Here is a 20,216-nt window from a genome sequence, read left to right as displayed (position 1 = left end):
GTAATTCTATTTTATTAGATTTTTTTGTGATTTATACATAAATATTTCATTTATTTGTGGATTATGTTTTTCTTTAAATATTACTTTTTTAGAATTATATCTGTATAATTCTATAAGATTTAATTAAATTATATTATTTTAATGATAATTGGGTTTACCCTTGTTCAACAATGCGTTTGGACCGCTTACCCTTAAATTATGAGAGAAATTCTTGCATGCACTGGAAGTACCATGTAATTTGTGATCTGTCCAATTAAATGAAACCAACTCAGATAGATGCAGTCTTACCTGGCATTACTAGTGAGAGCAACAAAAGATTGTGGGTCCCACAAAAAAATTAATACTTAACAATTTCTCTCTCTTCCTCCCATTTTCACTTCCGACATTGCCCTTCTTTCTTTTCAGTCAAGCCGCCGAAAACCGTCCCAAAAAAACCTTCATCCATTAACCCCATTAGCTATAGGTCAATCCATGCTCCAAACTCATGGAGTCTGTCTCTCCATTTTTCTGGAGAAACATCATCAAAAGTGAACCATAGACCTATAGTAGGTTTGTAGTCTATCCTTCTTGGCACAGACGTATGAGGGACAGATGGTTCTTCATCAATAGGATCTTCAACTATAGGATCTGGTGGGACCATTGCTACCTTAGAGATATCAGCATGATATGTCTCAGAATCAGAGTTAGAACTGTATTCAATAGAGGAATCAGACTCAGCTTCAGAGGTTTCATCTATTGATGACTGGTTCTTATTCAAGGATTGGAAAGTAGCTATGGTTTTGTTTGGATCAACAACTTCTTTTCCTTTTTCTCTATCTATAAGAGAAGTTTGTTTTGGTGGAGATGATGGTGGAGTTCTTATTACAACTCCTTGAGAGGGTGGTGTTGGTTCAATAGGTTTAGTGTACGAGGATGATGGGTAGAAAAGTCTTTCAGATGAGGAGAAGTGAGGTGGTTGTACTGGAGGTCTAGGAGTAGGATTTGGTTGGACAGGTGAAAGAGTTGGTTGTCGAGATTTTCTCAACTGTCTTAAAATAGGATAAGACATTTTGAAAACCTTATTGTAATCATATTCTCTGGGGTAAGAAGGGGGTGATGTTGGATATGTAGGAGGTTGGAAACTAGAGGGGTAAGACGGATAAGGGTCATAGATGGTTTGTGAATGATCTTTAGCGATGTCTGACTCGATCCTTTGCAAATCCTTTCGGATTTGTGATAGTTCTTGTTCTTTCCTGGTAAATTCTGGTCCAATATATCCTTTTTCAATAAATCGCTTCAGATCTGCATCCAATTGGTAAGCCTGAGAAGATAGAGTCATATAGAGCTGTTTGACTTGATCAGAGACTTGGTCAAGCCTGCTTGTCAAAGTATCAATTCTAAGAGTCAGCAGGTCAAGCTTTGAATCAATCTTTGTCAAAGTTCTATTCTGGCCGATTGCATTCTGGGTTTGCCAGTTGAGAACTTCTTCTGCTGCTGAGACTGGTCTAGCTTCACCAGTGGCAGAGATTTCTGTTGGAATAGAGAAAAGTCTTGCTGTAATGTTTGTTTCCCTATTCGTTCTTCTTTTAAGGGGAGGAAAATCCTACTCATAAGAATCCATCATTGCTATACACGGGACGGATTGTTAGATGACAGGAATCACTGGATCTGGCCTCTGTTTAGGGAGGAGATTTTCATGACCTGTTTCTTTTAGCAAATCATACAGAGATAATTTGCTAGAAGGAATAGTAGGGACAGGAGCCTTCCAGCTTCTAGCTTTCTGTTTCGGACTATGATCATCATCATCATAGTGACGATGGTAATGTTTGTGGGAACAAGGAGATGTATTCTTCTCCTTTTTCTTCTTTTTGATGGCATATCTAATGGGGTAAGACCATCCAGCTTCATCTTCATCGTCAGAAGCCTCCCACCAATAAGGTGTATCACATTCACAGTCAGGGTCACATTCTTCTGGTGCATGATCCCAAATAAAGTGGCCATTTATGTGAGACACATAACATGGCTTGGCATTTTGGTCTACCCAAGCAATTAGAGGATCTCGCTTGAACGGAACATAGGCCGGGGTGATGGTTAGAATACGTCCAGAAGGTACAAAAGAACCTTCCCGGCCTGGCTTGGTAAACACTGTTTTAACTGTGCCATCTGGAAGCCTTTTTATCTCAGGAGGAGTAGAAGTATGGACATCCCTCTGAACACCATGAAAATGTTTTTCATAGTTGGTGATCCACTCAAGAGGCATCAACTGAGCAAGTTCCTCTTTTGGGATCTGTTGAGGAATCTGGATGATGGAGGTATCATCAACTCTATCAGAAACCACATAAAGAGCATCTTTGGTGGAATTTGGAAAATGAAGATCAAGAGCATGGTTTTGGAGTCTGTAGAGGACTTGATAATGAAGAGTTGCTGCGATAGCTCTAGGATCTTGCTCTGCTCCAACTATCTGGACTTGGATTTTTAGTCTGTCTGTCAAAGTTGGATCTGAAAGCTTGATGTTGAAATCTGGGGCCATAGTAAGGATGACACTACCGTTGCTAAGAGTGGTCAGGACAGCACCAATCAAAGCATTACTGTAGGTAGTATAGGTAGTATCAACTAAAGCAACTTTAGCAGTAGCTGGAATTCCTTTTCTCCTATGGAGTGCAAGGATAAGGCCTACAGCACCAATATGAAGATGGGTATAACCTTGAGCTATTCACTTGTTGATCAAAGGTTGAGGTATATCAATAGTGACATATTGTTCAGAGGAAGAGGCAGGAAGACCACAGTTTTCTAGTTTGGTAGACTGAACAACTTCTTTCACATGAGGTCTTTGGGTGGAGATCAAATTTCTAACATTTCTGATGACACGATTGGTGTGGTGATAAAGGCTGTAAGGGCTGAGAAGAGGTAGATTTGTATCCTGAATTCTAGCATCTTCAAGAAGATAGTCTATCTCAACAAGGTTTTCTATTTTTCTGGAGAGAGTTCTACGAACAGAGGAGAGAAGTCTTTGTGGGGTGAAGGAAGAAGAGAGGTGAACGGGTTCAAGACTGTTTGAGGTTTCACTCATGATAAGATGGTGTCTTCTTACTCACCTTCACTAAGAATATCTCACTTCTGTCAAAAATTGTGCTGGCTCTGATACCACTCGGGGGTGTTAGCTGAACCGGACCAAGCTAACATAGTTTGATATCCAAGGCTTTAGTCCAGGTAAGGCCACTCATTCTTAACTCATCAACGGGCCACATTAGGACTCTCAACTTTGAATACCAAAGCTAGGATAACTGGAAAGATTGTCACTAAACACTCCTTCATGGATTGTGGTCAAATTCTATTTTCTGATGCACAGGATCCTCTTAAAGAGGCAAGTGCAGAGCATACTTAGAATCTCTGACGACAGAAGAAAGATATTATAAGTGAGGCTTTCAGAAGAAGAGAGAAATTTAGAGAGAACTCATGAGGAAAGCACACTAGTATTATACAAAGAAGTCGACACAACTCCTTCTGCCTGTAGCTGATGGCAGAGTGGGGTTTATATAGAGGTTCGGGGCCACTACATGACAAAGTCCTAATAGTACACCTCATTATGATAGGTAGATGTCATTATGGCCTGTCATAATGATACCTAATGATGACGTTTACTTTACTTATTACAAGAGAACGAAATAGACTACAGGACAAACGACTTTAATAAAGTAAAAGTAGATGGCGACATAAAGTAGGAATCTGACGGGTCCCGCCTTATCTTCAAAGTATCCAAAAAGAAGATTTCATGATGATGATGTCCCCTAGTCTTTATAGATAGGCTCATGGCTAGGGGATAGGTTCATGATGCCTTTTGGGTCAGGGTCATCTGAGTCATAATGTCTCCTTGTGCAGTAGTAGTCTTCGAGGTCTGGGTCAGGGTCATCTTGATTAGGATCCTGGGATTCTCCTACAAGGAATGGGAGTTGTGACTGGAAACTTGGCTGAGGGAGATAGAGTCTTTCAGGCTGAGTGAGTTGAATCTGTGAGTCTCTGTCACCGTCATAAGGGTCTTCGGCGGCTTCTGTCTGTGGAGGGACTTGTGACCTATTTGGTGGAGGTCTGACAGCACTCATGATAAAATCTCTCTGGAATTCTTCAAGTGTTGTGTTGCTGGCTGACGGTGAGCTTGGAGGGAAAGGTCCAAGAGAAAGACATGAAGTGTCTTCTCCTGTGTCAGGCTGGTTAAATGCAGTTAATGTCTTCCCAATTTTTTCCATTAATAATGCTTCGTTTCTTGGCCATGAAGGGGTGGTGACTTGAAGGATTAGACAGTTGTCTGTATAAAGCCTCTGGTCAACACTTATACCATAGTTCCTGAAAAAGGTATATAGACAGAAAAATCGCTTTTGTTTGGGAGTTGGTAAGTCCCAAATATTATGTTCCTTGAGAACTTTCCAAAGTTTTCCTCTCCAGTAGGAAAGAGGAGCAAGCATCTCAAAGAGTATGATAAGAGGAGAGTTTTCATTTCTGAAGTCATTCAGGTGATCATGGACAACTACAGCTGAGAAGGCTATGGCACAGGTATAATTGGCTGAGACAGACCAGATGTACCATAAAAGTTCCTCTGGTATGGGTCCTTTAATGATGGGAACAGTGAGGTATGGGGCATCAGCATCAAAGTGTTGAGGGTAAGGGTGGATTCCGGTATCTACAAGAACACGGTGGAGCCAGTAGAACATAGTGCTTCTGGCAAGGTTTTGGACATCTACTAGAGATTTAGGCGGGATCCAGGAGCGAAAATGGTGGCTCTCATTCTGTGAGGCATTTCTGGTTCAGAGATAGTTAGGATGAAGAGGGATTGATGTTTGGAGAGTGACAGGAGTTTTGGAGGGTGGGAAATTTTTTGAGGTCTTGTGAGGAAATTTGCTATGATGTTCTGGTGGCCTTTCAGATGATGGACGGTGAATTTATAGCGGGAGAACCAGTCTTTCCATCGGAGTAACTGGCTGTCTAGCAAAGTCTTTCCCTTAGGATTAAACATTCTGGGAAAAGATGTATTGTCCATTTCTACTCTGAATTGATAAGGACTGAGATGGAAACTGAACTTCTCGATTCCTCTTTTGACTACAAGGATCTCCTTGTAGGTAGCATGATAATGCTTCTCTGACTCTTTGAATTTTCTGCTTGCATGTCCCCAGTAAAATCTTTTCCCATCAATTTCTTCAATTAAGATAGCTCCCCAAAAGTCATCACTAGCATCAGTTTGGAGGATTCGTAGCCCCCTGTCAGGAATCTTTAAAAGAGGTGGTTGCTGTACAATTCTTTTGAGGGTCTTGACAGCTAAGGTCTACTCTGTCCCCCACGCGAGAGGATTGTTTTTGAGAAGTTTGGACAGCTGACTGGTGTGATTGGACACATGAGGGATAAAATCCCAAAGATAATTAATAATCCCCAGAAATTGTTGGATTTGCTTTGTTGTGTGATTATCGTCTGGGAATTTGAGCAATTCTTCTGCAATGTGTGGTCCAGGATAACACTGACCATTTTCAAAATTCATTCCAAGAAACTCTATGCTTTTGACACCTATTTCTCCTTTCTTTGCCGACAATATAATCCCATATTTTTCAATTATTTTCTCGAACTGGGTCAATAGAAGTTTATGGGAGTCCTCATCTTTCGAGAAAAGTAAAAGGTCATCAATGTAAATGAGGAGGTTATCAAGCATAGGCTCCAAGATTCTAGTCATGGCCTTTTGGAATAGTGATGGGGCAACCTTAAGCCCAAATGGCATAACAGTCCATTGGTACTGGGCATTTGGAATACAAAAAGCAGTTTTGGGTCGATCTTCTGGGTGGATACCCAATTGCCAAAATCCTACTTTAAGGTCAAACTTGGAAAATATTTTTGTATCCCTAAGATGGACTGTAAGTGAACTGGGCTTTGGTAAAAAGAATTTGTCATCTTGAAGGAAAATATTAAGAGGCTTATAGTCAATGACTAACCTTTTCTTCCCTCTTTTGATTTCTGATCTTTTTTCAACATAGAATGCCTGGCAAGCCCAATTAGATTTTGTTGGTTCAATAAGGCCTTGTTTGAGAAGTGCAGCACATTCTTCTTTGGCAAGCTTGAGATCTTCTGGATTCATTCCTGGATGAGAGGCTTTTGAGAGACTGATGTCTTCATTCTTCTTGAAGGGGAGTTTTATGAAGAACTCTTGATTCTTCCATAATGGAAATGGATGAGAGAACTGTTGATGACTATCAGCACAAAACTTGAGAAGATGATCTTGAATATCTTCATATCCTGGTGGTGCTTAATTGTTGGATCTCAAAGAGATTAGGAATTTCAGTATATGCACTAAAGAAATTTTTATACCGAATTCCTTTAGGCAAAATTTGAAGATTCCTAGTATGATAATAGGCATAAAAGCTAATAAGGATATCTTTCCCTGGGAGATCACTACCGTAATAAGATTCCTAGTATATATATTGCCTGGATTCTCTGCAATATATTAAAAATATTTTGCTTATATTTACTTATAACATTTAAATTAATTAAGTTCATCTCATAAAATGAGCCAAAAAATCTCATAAAATAATAAATACATAGTCATAGATATTTTTTGAGTTGAAAAATGATTTCATTACTTAGATAATGTACAGAGAATTAAAATTTAAATTATTGAAAATCATTGTTAAATTTTGAGTCACATTTAGATAAAATTTCTCATTTTTTTAATTGAATTCACAAAGATACATAATATTTTTAGTCTTTAATATAATAGAAGAATTAAATAACTAATTTATCAATTTTAACAGAATTACTTAAGTTAATCATTTATAATAAATATGTATTAAAGTTCATCTCATAAAATGAGCCAACAAATCTCATAAAATAATAAATACATAGTCATATATATTTTTTGAGTTGAAAAATGATTTCATTACTTAAATAATGTACAGAGAATTAAACTTTAAATTATTGAAAATAATTGTTAATTTTTGAGTCACATTTAGATAAACTTTCTCATTTTTTAATTGAATTCACAAACATACATAATATTTTTAGTCTTTAATATAATATAAGAGTTAAATAACTAATTTATCAATGTTAAGAGAATTAGTTAAGTTAATTATTTATAATAAATATGTATTAATTTTTTAGAATATTTTTTAATCATATGCATTATAATTATTCCTTCATGAAAATATTCTTATTATGTGCAGTTAATAAAAATATATTAAAAAATATGAATTTAGAAATAAAAATAAATTAAGATGACTAAACTAAATTTCTTATCTAACTCATATTTAGACTTAAAGGTAGTATTTTTGTTTCAAAGATAAGCATACATCAAATTATTTATATTTATTAGTCCATTTCTTTTTTACTTTAGTTACAGTATTAAATATATGTCTTACTTATGCGTTTAAGGTAAAAGAATTTAATAGATGCAAAAATATATTAAAAAACCTCCCACAATTTTTCGTTATCATTAAATTTTATTTAAACATATATAAGATATAAATAAATATTTTAATATATAATTATGCATTTATTATTTTATAACATTAACTTAATTAAAATAAAAATTATTAATAAATATTTCTAACACATTGTATGTTGGTAAAATAGGGTTCAAGGGATGAAGGTAAATAATAATTTAAAGTTTAATTCTCTGTACATTATTTAAGTAATGAAATCATTTTTCAACTCAAAAAATATATATGACTATGTATTTATTATTTTATGAGATTTTTGGCTCATTTTATGACATGAACTTAATTAATATAAATGTTATAAGTAAATATAAGCAAAATATTTTTAATATATTGCGTGGAATCCGGCTATATATATATATATATATATATACATATATATATATATTGCAGGGACGGGAACGTTGATGAAATGAGGTTAATGGATGAATGTTTTTTGGGGATGGTCCTCGGCGGCTTGATTGAAAAGAAAGAAGGGCAATGTCGGAAGTGAAAATGGGAGGAAAAGAGAGAAATTGTTAGGTACTAATTTTTTTGGGGCCCACAATCTTTTGTTGCTCTGACCAGTCATGCCAGGTAAGACTGTATCTATCTGAGTTGGTTTCATATAATTGGACAGATCACAAATTACATGGTACTCCCGGTGCACGCAAGAATTTCTGTTAATGTATTGTTTTGACCAATTTAATTACCTGTCCGGTTTAGTACCTTAAGTTATTACCAGCAAAGTGGTGTTTGGGCTGAAACATCTTGTTTTCTTTTCCCTTATTTGCAGATGTATAGAAACATTTAGTATCCGACAGCACCTCGAATAAAATTGTTTTCAATAAGAGAATAACTATACTTTAACTCAAAAAACAAAAGATATATAGAAACAAAACTAAACAGAGTGATAGCGTTTAGCCAATAACTTATCATCAGACAGAAGAGAAAAAGCCTATGAGTATCTAAATGTCATAACTACGCTTAATATTGTCATTTTTTTCAAACACTTTTTGATATTAAAAGAATTCATAAATCACACATAACTGAATTTCGTAATGCAGAGTACATTAGGGTGTGTTTGGATGAAACCAAACCGTGGTTTGGAAAAGTGATTCTAGAGAATAGATTCTGTGGAGAATAAATTCTATGGAGAATAGATTCTGAGAAAAAGTGATTCTGAGAAGTGAGAGTGTTTAGATAGTTATTACCAGAAGTACTTTTTACATGTGGAAATTACCAAAAAGGGTATAAGTTAATATGATAATTATATAAGGGATAGATTTTATGATTTATTTTGATTTGAAGAAATAAAATTGTTAATGAAATTTTTTTTACTAACATAATTAATAATATATAAGATAATATAATTAATACATAATTAATATGTGTAGATATATTTATAAAACATAATATTAAATATGTTTATAGAAAAATGATTTTTTTAATAACAGAAAAATATTAATTTTGTTTAAAGATTGTAAACGTGAAATCCCATAACATTTTTTCACAACTACTTTTTGTAATAACATACTACATGTATAATAACCTTTGATGTTTAATACAATTAATTAATTAATTGTCACCACACATATATATTCATAAAATATAAGAGTGAAAAATATTTTTAGAGAAGATGAATTATTTTGTTGCAAACAGAAAGTCATGTATTTTTCATGAAGATTGTAAACATAAAATGGGATGATATTGTTTGATAAAATAGAATAAACACGTCTTAAAATAATTTATTAATTATTCAAGTAAGTAATAATTAGCTTGAGAATATAAGGTATAATATTAATAAAAGAAATATAAATAAAGAAGTGTCATAATCATTAAGATGATGCATCGATACAAAGCATTTGTAATAGGTTTTGTTTTTAACTACATATTACAATCTATGATAAAAGGAAATAAATAAGACATGACTACTATCCTCGTATTGAATTAACAAGTTCGTCTCTTATGCTGTCACGAACCTGAGCCATGTAAGATGAAGATTGAATTGATGAATGTATACGTGAAAATCTAACCCCATCATCATCATCTTCTGCATAAGTACCTTCTTCTTCCAACTGAACGAATCCAGGATCAGTAATAGATGTCGTTCTAATAAAATTATGTATAGCCATCGTTGCACAAACGATTTTAACTTGTGTTTCAAAATCATAAGATGGCATGTTTTGTAAGATTGCGAACTTTTTTTTCCAAACTCCGAAAGTTCTTTCAATTGTACTCCTTAAACTTGAATGGAAATAATTAAAGATCTCATTGTCATTTTCAAACCCAGATGTCCTTCGAAAATCAAGCAGATAGTAACGCTCCCGTCTGTATGGGCCGAGATATCCATTCGGTGTTAGGTATCCAGCATCCACCAAATAATATTTTCCTATATAAAAAATGAAATTATTGTAAATTATGTTTCTATTGTTAAGCTAAATATAAAAAAAATGTAGGAAATAAAAAAATACCTTCAGGTGGATGGGGAAAGTTCATTGAAGGAGTTGTGAGGGCATGATCAAATATCCAAGCATCATGTGCGCTACCTTCCCATCCGACCAAGACAAAAGTAAAACACATGTCCCAATCACAAACCGCCATGACATTTTGTGACACTGTTCCTTTCCTAGAGATAAATTTAGTTTGATCTGTTGCACTGACAACGCAGGAAACATGTGTGCCATCAATTGCTCCAATAGCATGTTTAAAAAAAGGCCAGTACTTACCAAACTGAATTTTTGTATGAACATGCCGGAATGTTGGATCTTTTGGTTTGATATTAGACATAGCAAGTCTACAGCATGCCATTAGGACATTATGAAAATGTCTGCTAATTGTCTCCCCTAAATGTTGAAATCTTTCTTGTTGCATTCTGCTACTAAGTGCATGGCCATCGGTATGTAAAAACATTGCAACTGATTCATGTAACCCTATATTTTTAGTTTCTTTTAGACCATGTTGTTGCAATTGTTCCACCAGACTTAAGAACACATCCCGTTCCATCCTAAACATGTTATAGCAACGACTGGGGTTGCCATGTAAAACATCCCTTACCCATAAGCTACCTGTATAAGCACTTGTATGCCGAGGCTCCTTACACAAGTTCAAAGTAGCGTATGCACCGACCAATGCTGCAACTTTGTTAACCCTTTTATTTGTCCCTTAGCATGCTCTTCCACATGTTTAATTTCATCATCCATATTCGTTTTATCCTGTGCACATACACATAAAGTTTAGAATTCCTACATAGAAATTACGAAACATTTATAAAAGTTACAGAGTTGTTTGATTCATATAACAACCCGCTAGTCACATAAAACGATACACATATGGAACTGTCTAATATAATAAACAAGTCATAAATCCCTAGTGTAAAACTCCAAAATAGGCAGAAGTTGTTCCTTCTAATCCTTCAGAGCTGCATAAATTTCCCGTGCCTCCGGCCGTTCCATAAGGAGTTGTGTGCACCGTCTAAAGAAATCAGGATCACTGACAACTTCAGGAATTGTTTTGAGGTGAGACAGGACTCCCCTAATTGAAATCTCATAAGCACGCGCTTCTTCTTCCAACCTTCTAGCTTCCACTCGTGAAATGACCTCATTTCCACGCTCAGCCTCAGAAATATTTGTTTCAGCAATCTTGCTAAGTGCATCCGCTATTTTCATAGAGGGAGAGGTGCGTTTCTTCATGACTTCACTCTTCCTTCTGACCCCCAGTGAACTACTAGGTCGACTCCCACCTCTGCTCGTACCCCCACCACTATTATCCTACCTTAATTTAGTGTTGCCCCCACTACCTCCACTATTGTCATTGAAGTTCACTGAGTTAAATTCCCCACTTATACCAGTTGGTGCACCTAAAATTTCATCACTATCTCGGACCTTCTTCCAAATCTTCATTCAGTGTTCTTCACTTGGAAGCATCATGGAAGAAGGTGCCCATGCTTGTGGTCCAGTTGCAGCCACACTCCCAAATAGTTGAGTTAATTGATCCCTAAATTGAAGTCCTCTTTCTCTGAATTTTTCGTAGTTTGGAACTTCCTGCACATTATACACCAATAATATCATAAAATATTCCAAAAACAGTAAATATACACAAAACATTAACAAGTAGAGAAAATGTAAGATCAAAAGGTTCAATAATTACCCTTATTTTTCTCTCCCACCAATCATCAGTTGCATTGACAGTATTCCTTTCAGTATCCCATCCCAATCCTGTCTCACGAAGCAGTCTATCCCATGTCTGCCACTCCTTTCGTAGGGAATCATATTTATTCTTAAATTGAGCTTTTTCATACACTCTTCCAGTTTTGGCAGTAAATTTATCACCAAGAATATCCCAAGCTTTCTTTGTTAAGCTAGTACCTTTTCTTTCCTCTTGTCGCACAAGTTCAATGCATAGGTCAATAAACACTTTCGTGGTTCGTAGGTCCCAGGAAGCTTTCACCGTATTCTTACCCATTATGCTATATCACAATTACAGCTCTTTAGTCATCACAAATTAATCAACTCAAAATTAATTGAAATAACAAGTGTCATTGTTACCCAAATCAACTATGAATACCATATTAACATTTTTCTTTCTTTCATTATTATTTAAAACAAAAAGAAATTCAATCTATGTATTTATAACAAGTAATTAATTTTTTTAATCCAACATAAAATGGAATTATGTTCCCATTCCTTTCATGACTAAAAAAAATTAAATAAATTAATTTTAATTACCACAAATACAACATCCTATAATTTTATTGAAAACAGGATTACGAAAAATAAAACATAAGGATTACAAATATATGTCTTTGGAAAAACTAGTCACTTGAATAGACCGAAAACCAATCCTCTGACTGAAATCAGATAAACCAAGCTACACAAATGAATCCTTGAATGAAAATCAACCCACCACTGAAGCAGAACGTCGACAATAACTATCAACCAAGCAAAACCAACACCCACCAAACACCCCAAGCCAGTACTGAAAAAAAAAATTACCCCGGTCAGACGACAAACCATGACAAGTTCAATGCACATTAAAAAATGCAGAGTATATAAAACAAAATTTTAGACAGCTCGGTCATCATCAACGTTGAGTGCTCGTAAAAATTATAAGGCGGCAAACTACAAATATTAAACACAGATTTCCATTTGCTATATTTGTGCGTATGAGAGTCCGGTGAAGGAGACGTGGAGCTAGATAAACAGATCTCAGAACCAAAAACAAATTCACAGATTATCAACCAACCGAAGATACCATATATCAGGCTCAAACCAACCGGACATATTTATACAACTTTAATCTATCGGTTCCACAAAAGTAGTTTTTTTTTTGTTTTCGAATCTCTTATCTGATCCGAATTGATTTCACAAAAATCCCATTCACTCCGAATTTTGATCGTGCTACGGTTCCCCCATCGTGCTACGGTTCCCCCCGGTTAACAACTCGACGTCGCAGCCCGTAGAGGAAGAAACAGAGGCTGCTCTGGTTTTGGCTTGCAAGTTGTGTGATCCAGAATCCACAAATACTCAAATGAAAATTGATCTCAATTGACAATGAAATTAACAGAAGAGATCGAGTAGCAGAGGATAAATGCCGGATCTGAGCCAGCTTACCTGAGCGTCGGAGAAAGAGCCAGGGAACACTGACCGCCGCCGAATGCTTCAGAGCGAACCTGAGCGCCAGAACTCACAACTGATAGCTACGATCTTCTTCCGCCGAGCTGCGATTTCTCTCACCGGCACCTTCAAACCATGGCTGGACGGCGACTTCTTCACGGGCGGCGACTCGTTCTGTTAAGGAGGAAAGATCGAAGGGGGAAAGGAAGACCGTGCATGGCGACTTCTTCTGAATGGAACCGAAAGCGTCTCCAGAGGAGGTGGACCGAGTGGGGAAGAAAGCTAGAGGAAGTTTCGACCGAACTGGAATGGAGCTCTGAAGATACTTTGGACCGACTGGAATGGAGCTCTGAAGTTTCGACCAACTGAAGATAATTGAAGCCAGAGGATAATTGAAGCCGGGGCTATTCGGTCATGTGAGGAGGGCCCACCATCAACCTTCAATAATTGGAGCCAGAAGCGGAAGAAAATGGCTTCTGATGAAACCATGGTTTGGGGGTTCAAAACCATGGTTTCCCCCAAACCATGGTTTTAAATATTTCAGAGGCTGTTTGGCTAGCATTTTCCCCAAACCATGGTTTGGGGTGCTTGCCAAACAGACCCTAAATAGGTTTTGGAAATCAGAACAGAGTTGACTCTGCCATAGCTTGCTGCACAATATAGTTTCGCCAAGGAAACAGAGGCCAGAGATGTAAATTATACTGATGAGTGAATTCCCATGTATATTAAAAAACCAAAGTCATTAGCCCGACAAAAAAAAAATCACCAAAAGAAGGACAGAATGTTTTGTGCAGGTCAGAATCTTTCAAGGATGTGTGAAAGATAAGAGGAAAATTGTTAGATTCCAACCAGATATGCCTCCAATAGATTGTTGTCATCTGTGAGAGATCCTCCTTTCGTCTCAGACCTATTCACTAGCCCAATACTACGACATTCTGTTGTAAGAAAAGAGAGTAAGAATATTCAATCGAAAATTTGGTTGTTTAGCAAGTCAAGATGAGATTATTTTGTAAGAAAAGAGAGTAATAATACTTATATGCTCAAGTTAGGTGAATAATTCTTAGAGTATAAAATTAATTAGGTGTACTTGCTTCTGGGGATGAATTATTTGATATTTTGATGAAAATGGCCGACATATATATATATATATATATATTTCAAACTGGACCACCATATTTCCTCCACACAAAAAAACTGGACCACTACGTCACCCAAAAAAAAAAACTGGACCACTATATTCGCCACCATCGATAATCACCTTTCACTAGGGATTTGCAATTGGCGTTTATGATTTAAAAGCCACATGAATCGTACGACAGATAAATTAATTGATTTTAATTGATTTTTTTATAGTTGTGATCTGAAGTCATTGTCATTCAATAATATAATTTTTTTATACGAAGCACTTGGCAGCTTTTTATCCCACTGACTATGATGGAGACATTCTGGAATTATTAAATGAGATAATATAAATTTCATATCAATAAGTACTTTATTTCTACTGTAGCAAGTCCATGGCATAAAATTTACGTCAAAAGAGAGAGTGTAGCTTGCAAAATAAATTACAATTCATGCCTATAAAAGGCGTAGGTTGAAAACATAAAACCTCGAACTTAACTTTAAGTAACCATCATTCTTTCAGTACATGAACGATCATATGGAGATACAGATCCCTTATACTATCATCTTCTTCACTTTCTTCTGCTTTTTCTTTGTCATCCACAAGCTATCTTCTTCCACAAAACCGATCAAAACCTTACCTCCGGGCCCATGGAAATTACCTCTCATAGGAAATCTTCACCAACTCATTGGCTCACTACCTCATCGTACTCTAGCAAATCTTGCAAACAAGTATGGACCCTTCATGCACCTTCAACTGGGACAGCTTTCTCATATCATAGTTTCTTCACCTGAATATGCCAAAGAAATAATGAAGACCCATGATCAGATCTTCGCAAACAGACCCAGAACTCTTGCCTCTGATATCTTTGCCTACAACAGCACAGACATCTTGTTTTCCCCCTGTGGAAACTATTGGAGGCAACTTCGAAAGATTGGTACTTCAGAGATTTTCTCAGCAAAGAGGGTTCAATCATTCAGAAGGATTAGGGAAGAGGAGGTATCAGAACTTGTAAGGAACATCGCTGAACATGACGGCTCTTTCATGAACCTCAGTAGAAATATATTCACAATCACGAATTCGATAATTGCTAGAACGGCCTTTGGGAAAAAGACAAAGAATGTAGAACATATCTTGGAAAATATGGAGAAATCGATAAAGATGAGTTCTGGGTTATCTATTTGTGATTTATATCCGTCGCTGAAATTTATCAGTGTCATCACTGGGACGAGAGCTCGAATGATGAAGTTGCAAAAAGATGGAGACAAGGTTTTCGATGACATCATTGGAGATCACAAAGAAAAGGAGAGAAATAACGTTGGAGATGCAGAGGAGGATCTTGTTGATGTTCTTCTCAGGATTCAAAAGAATAATGACTTTGACATCCCCTTATCTCTTGACAACATTAAAGCTGTTCTTAAAGTTAGTCTTCGTGGGCACTTTATCATATATTAATAAATGTCAGATAATTTGAATTTTATACACAAAATGCACAAGTGCACACACTCATCAATTCCTCTAATCAATTCTGTGAATTCCTTTTTCAGGACGTCATGTTTGGTGGAACTGACTCAACGGCATCTACAGCAGATTGGGCGATGTCAGAATTGCTCAAAAACCCAAAGGCTATGAAAGAGGCACAAGAAGAGGTATCGATACAACTGGAATTTTGAATGTTGCGTATCATAATTATTAGTGTTTTTACATTAATTTATAAATTTGAAATTATTGAGTTGACTTGTACATGAGTATTGTTATTGGCTTTATACTAGGTAAGAAGAGTTTATGGAGGCAAAGGATATGTAGATGAATCACAACTTCACCAACTAAAATATTTAGGTGCTGTCATTAAAGAAACCTTAAGGTTACATTCACCTGGGCCATTGTTAGCTCCAAGAGAAAACTACGAGAGTTGCGAAATTAATGGATATGTGATACCTCCTAAGACAAAGATTATTATTAATGCTTGGGCCATTGGAAGAGATCCCAAGAATTGGACTGACCCAGAGAAGTTTGAACCAAAGAGGTTTCTTGATACAATGGTTGAATACAACTTCAAAGGTTCAAAGTTTGAGTATATCCCATTTGGTGCTGGAAGAAGAATATGTCCTGGATCAACATTTGCTACGCCTATTCTAGAGTTGTTACTTTCCAATTTACTTTACCATTTTAACTGGAAACTACCAAAAGGAATGAAGGTTGAGGAATTGGACATGGAGCAGCCATTTGGTGCCGCAGTAAGGAGGCAAAATGATCTGATTTTAGTTCCTATTGGCTATTCCCCTTGAGTTTATGTGTTTAGTACCTGAATAGTGCTTTAATTAGCTGGTTTTAGATATCCTTGAATGTGTGTTGTTGAAGCCAGAAATAAATTATAAAAGATCGTTTTGCATTGAATATTTATTTTGTGGAAAATTATAAATTGGATGCTTTTTAATTTCAGAAAAGAGAGTAGCAAAATAAACCTTAAAATTGCGTAAACGATTTGTTTGTTTCTTATTATTAGTTCTCTCCAAGTCTCTGCAATATTACCTAACATTAAACTGATAAAATATAGGTTTAAATTTTTGTTGCTATTTTTTTATTCAATAATATTCAAAATTTATTAGCAATAATTAAAATTTCATTCAACAAGATTGATTGTAATATAATTCAAAGGTAACCCGGATTTTTCGTTTGTATAAAAAACTCTAACTCTATTTATTTCGATTAAAATATCACAATTTGTACGTGTGTGCTATATAATCTAAAAACGAATTCAACAAGATGCCATGGTTGTTGATTAAGCAACGAGACCCGCAAAATTTAAAGATTCGTGGACTTAATCTACAGACAATTAATTTTAATATTTTAATTTGAATCAGATGCTGCACTATTGCCCTTTAATTTTAAATTAATCAAGGGTCAGTGATTTAAATCGGCCGGGGTTAACGTACCCACATTGCCGATGCACTGTTATTCAAAGGTATGCATGTTGGGATTGGTAGGAAAAAAAATGTCAAAGTTGATGTGAATAAACTAAAGATCTTAAATCAATTAATGACAACAAATATTTATATATTTTTACTTAAATTTATGTGTTTGATTTGTTGCTTCAATAATGTTTCGACCAGTTTTAGTTACCCCTGAATCGATGTTGCGGAAGCCAGAAATGAATAAAAAAATCGTTTTGCTTTGAATCTTTTTCGTGTGTAAAATTATAAATTAGCTGCTTTTTTAAACCTTTTTTTTGTAAAATGCTTTTCTTAATAATTTATTCATACCATAAATATCAAAAGAAAGTCCCTCCTTCAAAGAGGGAGAGAGTATATTTATAGTGGCGCATCATTAAAGTTATAATTTCTAAGAAAGGAATTTCCCTCCTTCAAAGAGGGAGAGAGTATATTTATAGTGGCTTGTTAATTGCATTTTTGTATTAAATTAAAGTTATAATTTCTAAGAAAGGAATTTCCGTACAAAATATTAATTAGAGTGTATATTCTTTATCCCATCAATAATAAATAAGACTCTGGAGGAGCACAAAAAATTTATTATCAAGAAAATTACATATTAAAAAATTTTAAATTTAAATTTCATCAAAACAGTAAACACTTGACTAATGAGGATCATTTACTTCTGGAGCGGATCATTTACTTCTGGAGGGGCGGCTTCTCTCCATCTCCCTTCCGCAGCCCCGTCCCTGCATGCATGTACCTTAATTCGTGGGAATCTTTCTTCGTTAGCCAACAAGTAACAACATCATAATATAAAACTTCAAATAAACATTGTTTGAACGGTAGCAAATTCAATGGCATAAAACATACGTCGAGCGAAAAGTAAAGGGAAAAAAATCATAAAGTCGATGGTTACGTAGAAATTTTAAATTACAATTCTTGCCTATAAAAGGCGGGCTTAACAACGCAAAATCTCACACTACTCACCTTTAATTACCATTCTTTCAATATGGACGTACAGATCCCATATTCCATCATCTTTTTCACTTTCTTTTGCTGTTTCTTTGTCATCCACAAACTATCTTCTTCCACAAAATCTATCAAAACCCTACCTCCAGGGCCATGGAAATTACCTCTCATAGGAAATATGCATCAACTCATTGGCTCACTACCTCATCGTTCTCTGGCAAATCTTGCGAATAAGTATGGTCCATTCATGCACCTTAAACTTGGACAAGTTTCTCATATCATAGTGTCTTCACCAGAATATGCCAAAGAAATAATGAAGAACCATGATCAGATCTTTGCAAACAGACCCAGAATTCTTGCCTCTGATATCTTTGCCTACGATAGCACAGACATCATCTTTTCCCCATATGGAAACTACTGGAGGCAACTTCGAAAGATCGGTACTTCGGAGATTTTCTCAGCAAAGAGGGTTCAATCATTCAGAAGGATCAGAGAAGAGGAGGTATCAGAACTCGTAAGGAATATTGCTGAACATGAAGGCTCTTTCATAAACCTTAGTAGAAAAATCTCCACGCTCACGAATTCCGTAGTTGCGAGAACGGCCTTTGGGACAAAGACAAAGAACGTAGACCAGATGCTGCAAATTATGGAGCAATCGATAAAGCTAAGCTCTGGGTTATCAATTTCTGATTTGTATCCGTCGCTGAAATTTATCAGCGTCATCACTGGGACGAGAGCTCGAATTATGAAGGTGCACAAAGATGGAGATAAGGTGTTTGATGACATTATCAGAGACCACAGAGAAAAGAAAAGAAATAATGATGGAGACACAGAGGAGGATCTTGTTGATGTTCTTCTCAGGATTCAAAAGGATAAGGACTTTGACACCCCCTTATCTCTTGACAACGTTAAAGCTGTTCTTAAAGTTAGTCTTCATATGCAGTTTATCATATTCTTTTTTGGCCAGATGCACTTTATCATATTGAATGTTACATAATTTGTAATTTATTTTGATACTCAGATTGCATAAATGCACATACACACATTCCTCTAATTAATTGTATGAATCCCATTTTCAGGATATTTTCTTTGCTGGAACTCAAACAACAGCAACTACAACAGAATGGGCGATGTCAGAATTACTCAGAAAACCAAAGGTCATGAAAGAGGCACAAGAAGAGGTATAGATAAAATTAGCTAGAATTTTGAATGTTGCATCAAAATTTTGTGGTTGTTTGTGTATACAAACATATATTACTCGTATAGTATCTAATGATATTTTATTTGATTAATTTATTCACATTGATTTATAAATTTGAAATTATCGAGTTGACTTATCCTTGAAAATTATTATTGACTCTGTATTAGGTAAGAAGAGTTTATGGAGCCAAAGGATACGTAGATGAATCAAATCTTCACCAATTGAAATATTTAAATGCTGTCATCAGAGAAACTCTAAGGCTACGTTCACCATTAGCATTGTTGGTTCCAAGAGAAAGTAGTGAGAGTTGTGAAATTAATGGATATGTGATACCTCCTAAGACAAAAGTTATCATTAATGCTTGGGCCATCGGAAGAGATCCCAAGAATTGGAGTGATCCAGAGACGTTTGAACCAAAGAGGTTTCTCAATACGATGGTTGATTATAACTTCAAAGGGTCAAACTTTGAGTATATCCCATTCGGTGCCGGAAGAAGAACTTGTCCCGGATCCACATTTGCAATGCCTATTTTAGAATTGTTACTTTCCAATTTACTTTATCATTTTGATTGGAAACTACCAAAGGGGATGAGGCCTGAGGAATTGGACATGAATGAGTCGTTTGGTGGCTTCGTAAGGAAGAAAAATAATCTCATTTTAGCTCCTATTGGCTATTCCCCGTGAGTTTATACCGTACGTGTTTATTCTACGAATAATGATATCTCGGCCGATTTTATGTATCCTTGAACCTATGTTGTGGAAGCCAGAATAAATTATGAATAAAAAATATCGTTTTGCATTGAATATATATTGTGTTAAATTATACTCCATCTGTCTATTTTTATAAGAAGCAATCTCTCTCATAACAGTTTTCCTAACAAATTCTTTTTATCTAAAATTTTAAATTAGTCTTTTCACTTTTACCACATTAAAATGTGTCACTTTTTATCTCTGT

General features: G+C 35.6%; 3 protein-coding genes across 3 annotated transcripts; all 3 read left to right on the top strand.

Moving 5' to 3' along the window:
- The first annotated feature begins 14,696 nt into the window (after positions 1–14,696).
- Positions 14,697–15,439, top strand: LOC114740836 (cytochrome P450 71D10-like). The gene is made up of 2 exons (XM_028929085.1): positions 14,697–15,281; positions 15,374–15,439. Exons 1-2 carry the CDS (start codon positions 14,697–14,699, stop codon positions 15,437–15,439), a joined length of 651 nt encoding a protein of 216 aa, XP_028784918.1.
- A 348-nt stretch (positions 15,440–15,787) lies between these two features.
- Positions 15,788–16,447, top strand: LOC114740827 (cytochrome P450 71D10-like). The gene is made up of 2 exons (XM_028929077.1): positions 15,788–15,808; positions 15,932–16,447. The coding sequence occupies exons 1-2, from the start codon at positions 15,788–15,790 to the stop codon at positions 16,445–16,447; spliced, it is 537 nt and encodes a 178-aa protein (XP_028784910.1).
- A 1,792-nt stretch (positions 16,448–18,239) lies between these two features.
- On the top strand, positions 18,240–19,945 carry LOC114740864 (cytochrome P450 71D10-like). The gene is made up of 3 exons (XM_028929114.1): positions 18,240–18,986; positions 19,141–19,242; positions 19,430–19,945. The coding sequence occupies exons 1-3, from the start codon at positions 18,240–18,242 to the stop codon at positions 19,943–19,945; spliced, it is 1,365 nt and encodes a 454-aa protein (XP_028784947.1).
- Positions 19,946–20,216: the final 271 nt, after the last annotated feature.

Source organism: Neltuma alba, unplaced genomic scaffold (genome assembly GCF_004799145.2).
Source record: "Neltuma alba isolate B1F8T4 unplaced genomic scaffold, ASM479914v2 tig00000577_pilon, whole genome shotgun sequence".
Classification (NCBI taxonomy): domain Eukaryota; kingdom Viridiplantae; phylum Streptophyta; class Magnoliopsida; order Fabales; family Fabaceae; genus Neltuma; species Neltuma alba.
This window is presented reverse-complemented; position numbering and strand designations above follow the sequence as displayed.